At 46.4% G+C, this 12213-nt stretch overlaps 1 protein-coding gene across 9 annotated transcripts in view; it reads right to left on the reverse strand.

Moving 5' to 3' along the window:
- LZTS2 (leucine zipper tumor suppressor 2) overlaps positions 1-12213 on the reverse strand; it is a 64227-nt gene that overhangs the window by 5083 nt on the left and 46931 nt on the right. For all 9 annotated transcript variants that reach the window (XM_082224780.1, XM_082224782.1, XM_082224784.1 and 6 more), the window contains 3 exons: positions 3338-3748; positions 1807-2403; positions 135-404 (listed from right to left, as the gene is read on the reverse strand). In XM_082224780.1, the coding sequence (XP_082080906.1) occupies positions 135-404; positions 1807-2403; positions 3338-3718 (1248 nt within the window). In that variant the 5' untranslated portion in view covers positions 3719-3748. The remainder of the gene's footprint in view (positions 1-134; positions 405-1806; positions 2404-3337; positions 3749-12213) is intronic.

The raw sequence follows: 12213 nt of genomic DNA on the forward strand, positions 1-12213 counted from the left end.
GAGGGAACCTCCAGAATCTCTGAAAGCAGCACAGCCAGCCCTCTGCTAGCGGTGCAACCTTGTGCACTATACAACTTTCAAACCTGGGGGCAGGGGAGATAGGGAAGCCCCTCTTTCCCACAGCCTGGGCTCACCTCCCATTTGGTCTCTTCCAAGCGGGGCCCCAGCTCCGTGTGCTCTCGCTCAAAGGAGGCGCAGCGCTTCTCCAGCAGCTCCCGCTCGGCCAGCAGCTGTGCAAAGTCCTCCTGGAGTTTCTTCTTCTCCTGCTGCAGCTGGAAGATCTGGAGCTGCAGCACCTGCTGGCTGCGCTGGGCCTTCTGCGCTGACTGCTGGAGCTTGGCGGTGTAGCCCTGCCGCAGCTCTTCCATCTCTTCCTCGCAGCGCCTCTGCTTCTCCTCGTACACCTGGAAGGAAAGCACCCCTTTTCATCAACCCCCAGGTCACTGCTTGCATTAGGAAAGCTCTGCCACCGCTTGCAGCTTCTGTGTTTTAATTCAGTTGGCACCAACATACCAGAATTTCCACTACCCCTCCCAGGGATCAGACCTGTCAAATTTCAGGCAGGTGGGAGGAGGGAAACAGTCCCTGTTTTGCATACTTTTTTTTAAGGCTGATAAATAGCTCTTACCATTAATAATTTTCTCCTAATGTTTAGCTGAAATCTGCTTCCTTGCCATTTCCACCCGTTGGTGCAAGTTCTGCCCTCTGGAGCAACAGAGAACACATCTGTTTCTTGATCTGAGTGACAGCCCTTCTGATAGTCTAAGGCAGCTATCATGTCTCCCCTTAAATTTCTCTTCTCCAGGCTAAACACATCCAGCTCTTTCAACCGTTCTTCATATGACTTGGTTCCTCCACATCTCAGCATCCTGGTTGCCTTCCACGGAACATTCTCCAGCTTGCCTGTATCCCCCTTAAAACACGGCATCCAGGACTGCATGCAGAAGTCCAGATTCAACTAGCGCACAATAATGAAACTATAACATTTTGTGCTCTGGATACTACGCTCCTGATCACACATCCTAGTCAGCATGGGAGGGGATGCAGCCAACCGCTGGGTCTCAACAGAAAGATTACAATAATAGCAGCCTGCAAGGGCCCAAAATTACAACTAATTCACCTCGATGATAACAAAGTGCAAACTGGGTTCCAGGAACAGATTATTATGCTGTCTGGAAAAGCAAGATGACAGACTGGAAACATTTGTGAAATCATGACTCTGGTAACAAGACACACAACAATGCTCCTTTATTAGATTATGTAGACCTTATTTATGATTACTCATTTTTGTCCATCACAATAGGATGCTGCGAGACAAACAGTTGCGGAACTTGTTAATGTCATAGTACGGAAGCTGCCAAGAAGGGGAGTGGCAAATCTGCACACTGGAAACCAAGTTATGCTGCTAATTCCTGCAAGGACTAGTTCCCAGCATGCAGTGCTGCCAGCCTAGTCAACATTGACAACACACTGCACCTTGAGATAGGCGGTGTACCCCTTTCTGCCTTGAGGTGAATTTAACCTAATTGTGCCACAAAGGAGCTCCCAGTTGCTTGACGTTATTGGAGATGAACCTGCCGGTTCCTGCCCTACAGCAACTGCCTCATGAAAGCTGCCTGGTAAAACGAGAAGCTGCTGCCGCTCCAAGCACCAACAAAGGCAGTCCCACAGTAGAAGCAGCCTTTCGAAAACCAAAGAAACCCTCTCCCTGGTGAGAAACACAAGCGCTCCCCCTGCTGCATCAGACCTGCCACGCGGGGCCACCTCCTGGACCACGAGACAAGCGGGCAACCCCCAGCAGCTTACCTGGCAAATGGCCACCTCATTCTCATCCAGGCTCTCCCTCAGGTGCTGCAGCTCAACCTCACGCTCCCGCAACTTCTCCTCGAGTTCGTGAATGAGGAGGGCTTCATCCGCTCCGCTGTGCACAGGCGAACGCCCCCCGCAGGAGCCGCTGTCGGAGGAATGGTGGCCCCGGCCACTCAGAGAGCCCGTGCTCTTGCTTGACGATGAGCGGCCACTGTCCGAGTTTGAAGGCCCCGTGAGGCCACGCGAACCGCCTCCTCCTCCTCCGCCGCCGTCCAGGGTGATGTGGCCCATGGAGATGCTGACTGGCTCCATCTGCTGGCTGCATCCAGTACTGTAGGTGGGGAGGCTCGAGAGGGAGTTGCGCCCCGAGTCCGACATGGTCCCCGAGTGAGAGCTGGTTCGGCAGCTCAGGGAGTTGTGCTTCTCGGTGCTGCCCGCAGGGGCACCGCCAAAGAGCTGGGCGAGACTAGCTTGGCTCTCGGAGAGCACGGAGGCACCGGGACGCAGAGCCAAGTGCCCCTGCAGTGGGCCATTGCGGTTCTTGGGCATGACTGGCTTGAAGGCCGTGGGGCGGATAAGCGTCTTCTCCATGGCCTGAAAAACAGCACACAGGCACAGGATTGCTAGGGTGGAGGTTGATACCGGAAACTTAAATCAATGGATAATGAACCCTCTCTGCCTTATCAAACTTTTGGCAGGCATGTACTCCATATATCACAAGAGAGGTAATGGGCCTTGTCTAATCTCAGTCAAGATTAGAAGGGCTGTTTCTGGACTTCTAGGATGGACCTACCCACCTTCTCCTCAGCTGTCACAACCCTCTCCTAAGCAAGGAGGAACACAAGTGACTATGGTGCTACTTGTAGTAACTGATGTGGTGCGACTATGGCTGCCCTTTTTTAGCTGATACAGACAAAAGGCAATCAGGAGCACCATCTAGCAACATGGATAAGAGAGCTCATGAATAGTTGCCCCCACCCCCTACGGTTTAAAATAAAGATGGCGTTTCTGGCACTTGTAGAAGCTGAGCTATGAGGCAAAATGTAGAGACACTATTCTTATTTTGTGGGTCATGAGAAACTAACCTGCTCCCTCTTTCAGTGCTTTAATATGCCCCTGGGAAAATTCCTGCAGAAACCCATGGACACCCTGTCATGATTTTGCCTTAGCTGCATACACCTTCCTGGGTTTAACTGGGTGACATTATAGGTGCACTGAGAAGGATGAACTCCTGTGTCCAGTATGCATTTCTCTCAAGACAGAATCAGGATAGAGATGAACAATGGAGGAAGAGGATCCTTATTAGCCTTTTGATAGGGCTGAGGAAACATTCATCAACTAGAACAACTCTCCACAGCCTGGTAGCCTTCAGGTAATTTAGGACTACAGCTCCCATCAGCCCTAGTACAGCATATCCAATGGTCAGGGATGGTGGGAGTTGTGGTCCAAATATCTGGAGGGCACCAAATAGGGGAAGGCTGATCTAGACAGACCAGCTTGTTCTGCCCAAAGCACGCTCTCTGCTTACCTTCTCAAGTTTCCCCGAGACAGGCACCAACTTGGGGGGTGGTCCGCGGATGGTGCCAACTCGGGGCTTGTCATCCTGCAGGTCTTCCGTGTCACTACAGGGGCTGATGGGAGACACCTCTTCGGCCCAGTCCTCTTCGCTTACGTAAGCATAGCTGCTCTTCTTGGTGGGAAGTCCATGGCACAGGGGCTCTTGGGAACCAGCCCCGCCCGGCAGGCGGAAAGGGCCAAACTCTGTTGTGGCTTTGTGGCAAGGCCGGCCAGAGATTAGGCTGCTGACACTGCCCATGGCTGCAGGGGACGGGCAGGCACTCGTGTGGAGCTGGGCAGCCCCTTCAGAGGCGGACTCAATGGAGACAGGCAGGGTCTGCACAATGGCCATGATGTCCGCAGGAGGGGCTTTGCGCGTGGTCTGAAAGAGAGAAGGGATTGGCTGCTAAAAACATGACCAGGAAATCACCACATCAGCAGGGCCCACCAAAAAGAGGCAGCATAAGCAGCCTCTGACGCAAGGGTCTGTTCTCAGAGTTGGTTCTCCTTTGAGGAGAAGAAAAAGAAGGCCTTGCTTGGGAATGACAGCACTGACCACTGAGGAATCGGACCACACAAAGGAGCCCATCAGCTCTCAACCTCCACACTCTGCCAGGCCAGAGGTCAATGGGAAAGGTCCCTTTGAGCTGCTATGTAGGGAGACGATCAAAGGTGGCTTAGTGGAGAAAGAGAAGCCTTGGCAGCTAGGAGGGAAAAGCAAAATAGAAAACAGGCCAAGGAGCAGAGTTTGTGTTCCATAGTTCATTTACACTGGAAAAGTTAAGTCAGTCTCTTTCCTGCCGGGGAAATACTGGCATTCAGAAAATCCCAGTCTAAAAGCAACTCAAATTCCCCCAATATCACTGCCAGGCAATGATATTTAAGGTTAAAGATAGCTTCCAAAACACAAAGGAGGAGAGATCTCCCTTGCAGAGCAGGTCCAGAGCCTACCTTGCACTTGTGGAGAAGGGTGTTTTGCTTCCTGGACTCCATCAAGCCAGGAAGACTCCCATGAGCTATTTTTACAGAATGCTATGGATGCTACAAATCCTCCTATTTCAACACATGTCCGGATGTAAATTTATATGCTCTACATATATAAACTAGTCCTGGAAGAATCAGCAGCAGTTACGTCCACTGCTTTCCTGCCCCACTGCAAAATACACCAATGTGTATGTGGGGAGTGCCCTCTCAAGCTATCTCTACTGCACAGAGAAGTAAGCAAGTCCCCACCCAAGATTCAGCACACTTAGAGTAGGCAGGAGGGATAAGAAAGCTGCAAAACGTACCTGCCATGCCTTTTTACATAACAGCAGGGACGTGGGAACCACTATCATTTTAAGGCCGCCTTTGATTGTGTTCAAAGAGTTTCAAAGGTTGGAAGGGAACTGGAGGGAGACCGGAGTGCCAACTCTTTCCACAGAGGCAGGTTTCCTTTCGAGCAGGACCTGTGGCCTCTTAACTGTTGTTGGACTACAAATCCCATCAATCGGCTATGCTAGGCAGGGCTGATGGGAGTTCAAGTTCAACCACAGGTTCCCCATCCCTGCTTTAGAGTTCCCACGCAATACCATGTTTCAGAGGCACAACAACCCACTTGCCTAAGGCAAGTAGCAACAGCCCATGAAGTGCAAAGCCTCTCTCACAGCTAGAAAGGCTGTGTGTCTTTTCTGGCCCTTGAATCTAGGAGAGACAGCTGGGGTATTGTTTGTTCCTTCCAGGATGGGCATCCTGGCTGCCTCTCCTTGCTTCCAAGAGCCAGGGCAGCCAGCTAGAGCTGCCTGCCAGTCTCCATGGAAAATGCCCATTGCCCAATTGCTTTTCCAACGTGGATTTCTTTTGCACACCTCTTCCTTTCTGCAGCTGAAGCCGGGAGCTCCAAGCGGGGCTGCAGACAACCACCCTGCTAATGTTGCACAGAGGGAAACGACTAGCCTGCCATTTATACATACGGCTTCTGTTAATCCTTCCCGGAATTGCATGTGATTTTCCCCCTTCCGCAAGAAGCAGAACATGCTACGTGTTCGGTTTAGGAGGTACTGTAGTCAATGGGGAAGCCACCCACCTAGAACTGATAGGGGAGCTGGGGTGGAAGGAAGCAGAAGGATTCCGGGAGGCAATTTCTCCGCCATGCCACCAACGGAGAAGAGCAATGGGGGAGGGAAGCCCAAGTACAGCAGCACCTCCCCGCTCTCGGCTTCCCTCTCCCTTCGCTTCTGTCCACAGAGCAGATTTCCTTTTTATAACCTGCCCTCTGTGCTGTGCTTTAAATAGAAAGCGCCTGTGTCTCCCGCTCCTGCCAGCAGTTCAGGATCACCGAGCGGAACTAACTCGCATTTATTCCAACCCTAGGCACTAGACCAGCCCCTGTTCAGCTCCCATCTTGGGCAGTACATGAGTACATGAGCATTTTTTTAGAAAAGCAGAGGGGAATTGGGAGCGGAGAACGACTCTAATAGAACAGGATCTGCAACAGGAGAAAGACCTCAAAGGTAATACTTTGGCCTTGTTTTCCTTGCTTACCACAAGCCTTTGGTCTTGCGTAATGAAAGGCAGGCTCCCCAATGCTCCCCAGCGTAAAGGGATTTATGCTTCACTACAATGTTTCAGAGAGCATCAACATGCAAAAGACTCTACCCTTGCTTACATATTTAAACGGTGTTGAAGGGAACAGTTGCCAGATTGAGATGCCCAGATTACAGTCTACAAATTCATGCAAAGAGATCAGAAATATCCTAGCCCAAGACAACTACAGGTTGTGGTGTGTGTGCCTTCTGTGTGCTATCATCAACTCAAACATTCCCGATACAGCAACACATCTAAAAGGGAAAGAAACCACTGTCATAACTTTTGCGTTGCCATGTTTGAAATCTGGCTGCTCAGGCAGTGAGATGTGAATCGGAGGCATGTGAATGAGGCGAGAGAGTGGCTGAATGAACGGTGGCCACAGGTGCTACTGACTAACAAGTGAAAATATATGCAACACATTTCTGTTAGTTCTTCACACCAGAAAGCAGCAAGATGATAGCAACTGAGGTTGTGGGATTTGCACTCACAAAAATCTTCAGACAGGCACAACTGTTCAAAATTGATTAGGTACCAACAATGTGGCCAATGCAGTACAGAATACACCAGTAGCAAGGTTAGGAAAGTGGCAAGAGACTGGGGGAAGTCAGCTGAATCTAAAGGTGCAGTTAAGGCTAGGGAAATTACATTGCTGAAGGAGCAGATATTGAGATGAAGGGACTTAAGGAGTGAGAGATGTGTGATGAACAGAAAATAGAAAGATGCTCCAAGTACGGGATTCACAGCATGGCAAAACGACATAATGCAAGAACAGGAGGGAAGTAAAGGTACAAGGGAAAGGATTCAATTTCAGTGGTAACTTCTGCTGCATCCTACCTGGCTACATTTTTGCACAAAGTGAGCCGACTGCAAAACAAAAAACATCCTTTTAAAACATCTTCTAAAAGAAGCCAAAGCAACTAGCTGTAAGAAAATGTTCCCAAACCACTTTGGCTTGTTTGTCTGGCTGACAATCTCGTAGCACTGTGATTTTGTAATGACTGCAAAGAATTTTAGATGACTGAGAATCTGTTCTCCTATTCAGCAAAAGGGCTGGGGAGAGGGGTGTATATGGATTAAGCGAGGTCACTGCAGGAGGAAGACCATCACTATCCGATCTTCTCAGGAAGTTCTTTCCAGTACACACACTTCAGGAGTACTTCCTGACAACTTCTACTTCCCCTGATTGTTAAAAAAGAAAAAAGAAAGCCCAGCGCTGAGTCATGGGATGGGCTTTTGCTCCCAAACCCCACATTCCAGAAGCATTTGTACAGTCCATGCAAATACGAATTAGATCACGATCTCTGTTTGTATATTCTGCTTCTGTTAAGTGAGGCTTTCAGAGAACTTGGATGTTTTGGCAAAGGGGCAATGAAAGTGCACAGGGAAGGAGGGAGAGATTTACAAAACAGAGGTCAGAAAAATGTGAGTCAGGTTCTCCAACATTTTTCCATAGCAAAGAAGGCTGGAAAGTTGTGCCTTCAACGCAAACGACAAACCTGGAGGAGGTAGTTAATAATATGCAAGAACAAGTTTGAAATAATAACATACAGGAAGAAATTTGAAAAGGAGCGACTGCTGCAGGAAGAGTTAACTCTAGTTTTTGTGAGGCCAAGAAGGGATGTTTCTGGGAACAAGGCCTTGAATTTTGAAAATTCAAGCACACAAGAAGGAGACTGAAAATAGCAACACAGTCTTGATACTGGCCAGCGCCCTTGTGTCAAATGGGAAAATTATATCAACAAGGAAATTGCAGTCAGAGCCTAATCCTTTTTACTCTTATTTATGTTTACATATTTAAGACATTTATATATTGTTTAATCATTCATGTTTCTAAGTGGTGCACCTAAAAACAAAACCCAGAAAATTAAGCAATAAATTCTGAATCATAGAATTGTAGACTTGGAAGGAACCCCTAGGGTCATTGAGTCCAACCCCTTGCAATGCAGGGATCTCAACTAAAGCATCCATGACAGATGGCCATCTAACCTCTGCTTAAAAACCTCCAATGAAAGAGAGTCCACAATCTCCCAAAGGAGTCCATTCCACTACTGAACAGCTCGTATAATTTATCATGAAAACAAACACTACCTTAAAATGCCTCCTCAAACAAGGAGGTCTTAGTCATGAGCCTGAAGTTCAGCAAGGAGGGTGCACATCTCATGTCAGGTGGCAAGGGATTCCACAGGCTACTACACCGAATGCACAGCTTCTAGTGGTTACAAGCGTTGCATCTGAACCACTCACCCATTGATCAAGCAGAAACACATAACCTAGGATTTCAGCCTTTCTGTGCACTAAAGGTAAAGGACCCCTGACAGTTAAGTCCAGTCACGAATGACTCTGGGGTTGTGGCGCTCATCTCGCTTTACTGGCCGAGGGAGCCGACGTTTGTCCGCAGACAGTTTTTCCGTGCACTACATGAACTCAAAGGCTGCAGTGACATACACTTGAGCTACAATCCTATGCACACTTACCTGGGAGTAAACCCCATGCTGTTCAGTGAGACTTGCTTCCAAGAAAAAAAAATGCCTACAATTGATTGGGCTATTAACTCTGCTGCAACTGACCACACCAACTGGTTTGCAAGCCACATGAGGGAGGAAAGGGCATTTATACAGCATAACAACTCCCTGACAAGCCACCCCCAGACATTTGCTCCCAACAGAGTCTGGCCGGGATCCTCTCATGAACTCCCTTCCTGAAATTCTAGTCCCAATGGGGTTTTGCTTAAGGCCGGGGGAAGCAAGGCAGCATTAGATGGTGGTGGGACATCAAGTGCTGAGTGACAGCTGTACAGAGGTGATGCGTCTTGCAGCAAATGGTCAAGGGAGACCCTGCTAGGCTCTTGTTCCAGAAGTCTGTACTAAAAGGGTACTAAAAGGGTATTGGAACTGATTCAAGAATTCGGACAGGTAGCAGGTTTTAAGTTGAATAAGATGAAAACTAAGGCTATAGAGAAAAATTTAACTGTGAATGAGACAGGACTAACATTGGTTAAGAAAGTGAAATATTTAGGGGTTAACATGACTGCCAAAAATGTGAATTTATTTAAGGATAATTATTAAAAATGTTGGATTGAAGTGAAAAAGGATTTAGAAGTATGGACAAATTTGAAGTTATCATTGTTAGGCCGAATTGCTGTGATAAAAATGAATGTGTTGCCAAGGATGTTGTTTTTGTTTCAAACATTGCAAATTTTGGATAAGATGGATTGTTTCAAGAAGTGGCAGAAAGATATTTCCAGATTTGTTTGGCAGGGCAAGAAGCCTCGAATAAAATTTAAGATATTAACTGATGCCAAAGAAAGAAGTGGATTTGCCCTGCCAGACCTTAAACTTTATTATGAATCAGCTGCTTTTTGCTGGCTGAGAGAATGGCTGCTTCTTGAAAACACTGAAGTGTTGGATCTAGAAGATTTCAATAACGCACTTGGCTGGCATGCATATTTGTGGTACGATAAGGTAAAAGCACATAAAGCGTTTAAAAATCATATTGTTAGAAAAGAATTGTTTAATGTTTGGATAAGATATAAGGATTTGTTAGAAAAGAAAACCCCAAGATGGTTGTAACCAATGGAAGCGAAGGCACAGAAAAAACTCAATATGGAGGCCAAATGGCCGAAATATTGGGAAATTCTGGAACAAAATGGAGACAGAATAAAATTGCAGAGCTTTGAAAAATTGAAAAACAAAGTGCGAGATTGGCTTCATTATTACCAAATAATGGAGGCATACAAATTGGACAAAAAAGTTGGTTTCCAGGTGGAAAAATCAAAATTGGAAACAGAATTGTTAGATCCAAAAATCAAGAATTTGTCAAGAATGTATTACTTGCTGTTGAAATGGAACACTCAGGATGAAATGGTGAAATCAGCTATGATTAAATGGGCACAAGATGTTGGACATAACATAATGATGGCTGACTGGGAACAGTTATGGACCACAGGTATGAAATTCACGGCATGTAATGCCCTAAGAGAAAATTTAATGAAAATGATTTATAGGTGCTACATGACACCAGTCAAGCTTGAAAAAATTTACCATCTGCCCGACAATAAATGTTGGAAATGTAATGAGACTGAAGGTACATTCTTTCACCTTTGGTGGACATGCCCAAGGATTAAGACATTCTGGGAGATGATTTATAACGAAATGAAAAAGGTATTCAAATATACCTTCCTGAAGAAACCAGAGGCCTTTCTCCTGGGCATGGTCGGCCAATTGGTGTTAAAGAAGGATAGAACTTTTTTTATGTATGCAACAACAGCAGCAAGAATACTCATCGCGAAGTATCGGAAGACACAAGATTTACCCACCAGGGAAGAATGGCAGATGAAGTTGATGGACTATATGGAACTGACGGAAATGACTGGCAGAATCCAAGACCAGGGAGAAGAGTCGGTGGAAGAAGACTGGAAAAAGTTTAAAGACTATTTACAGAAACACTGTAAAATTAATGAATGTTAGAAGAATGTTGGAATGAAGCTATATATGGCTTTAGTAGAAATGTTATAATGAATTAAGTATAAATAGATTAATAGAATATTAAAGGAAAAATGAGGTTAGAATGTGTTAAGATAATTATAGGATAGAAAACAGAGGAAGATGGAAAGGAATTGCTGAAACAACTAATAGAAGTGGAATACAAAAAGGGAGGTGTGAGGAGGTCGTGGAAATAAGTGAATGAAAGATAAGATACCGAAATTGTTTGATGTGTTTTAAGCTGTTTTTGTTTGGCTATGTTAGTTTAATGTGTCAGTGTTATGTAGTGTTTTTGTATTGTATTGTTCTTTTTTTGTAGTGTTGTGTTTAAATTGTTGGAAAAGTAATAAATATTATTTTCAAAAACAAAAACAAAAACAAAGAACTGCCCCTGCTCTCAAGAACAGGGCTGAACAAAAAACAGCAAGGGCAGAGGAACACTTGGCAAGGGAGTCGGGAGGTGATTTACTGTTGTTAACTGTCCCGAGAATATCGCCTTTCTTCTTAATACTATTTTAATAATTTGTATACTGCTTAAATGTCTCTAGGCAGCTTTCATTTGCAGATACCTATCTAGTCCTCTTCTTGGGTACAAAGAAAAATCTGAAGACCCTTAGAGCTCAGAAGGCAAGCCGAGTGAACTCAAAGTTGACTCGAGAGTTTTGCATTTAAAGATATATAAGCCCATCTTACAACTGAGAGGCTGGCAAAGAGTTTTGAGAATGGGGGGGGGGTGTCTTTGTCATGTCAGCTGACAAGAGTCCCATTGCCTCCTTGCCCCACAGAGCTAATGTCATGGTTGCTGCCCTCAGGAGAACCCTGGAAAGGGAGGTTGAGGCAAGGGATAGCAAATAATCCAGAAGAACTGTGAGCCCCAAAGGGTCCCTCTTTGCATGCCAAACAGGGATTTAACAGTTCAGTGGGGAGAGTGTGTGTGAGAGAGGGTGGGGAGAGATTGTGCATGGAGGGTTAATTAAAAGGAACCAAGATGGTGGGAGGGGAGAAGGAGAAAGCAGCTCTCTGTTCTCTTCCACATCCATTCACTGGCACTGTGCAGAGCATGGGAAAGCTTTTTAGAAGCAAGGTGGGGATATGGTGTGTGAAGAACAGTAGACAATCTGCAAAAAGTCACAGCTCAGCTCCATTTCTCTAATCCAAACCTTGGGAACACAAACTCAAGTACGGTTCGATTCCAAATAGTTTGCCTTAACAACACCATCGTATCTGCAGAAGTACGAGAAAGGTTTGTTCATTTTCCACCCTGCCAATGCATATCCATGGGCACCATAAGCCTCACTTTGAAATCTGACTCTAGTGTTGCCTGCCCAGGTAGTTCTTTGACCTAATCAAGGAGGAGAAAGAAAGAAAAAAATGGTGGGGGGTTGAAGCCCACCTGCCACCAATTCTATCCATGCCCACTGGCTGTCCACCCTGGCCATAAGGCTTCCACACTGCAACAGGGAATTGCTGAATCTGAATTCCAGATTGCTGAAAATGAACGCAGTGCTTTGTGCACATGCTGCGGTGAGGGGCCATTGCTTAGCGGCAGAGCACATGCACTGCATCCAGAGGTTTCCAAGTTCGGTCCTTGGCCTCTCCAGTTAAAAAAGGTGATGGGGAAAGACCTCTGCCCGAGTACCTGGAATGCTTCTCCCAATGAGAGTACACTATACTGGGCTACGTGGACAGACAGACAGACCTCATATACATTTTAGCTCCATGCTCACACTTTCACTACTGTCAAACAGAATCACAAGTGCAGAAAGCATTGCTGCACTCCAGAGCTGCTTGAGGGCTT

The sequence above is a fragment of the Podarcis vaucheri genome (assembly GCF_965113315.1).
Source record: "Podarcis vaucheri genome assembly, chromosome: 5".
NCBI lineage: Eukaryota > Metazoa > Chordata > Lepidosauria > Squamata > Lacertidae > Podarcis > Podarcis vaucheri.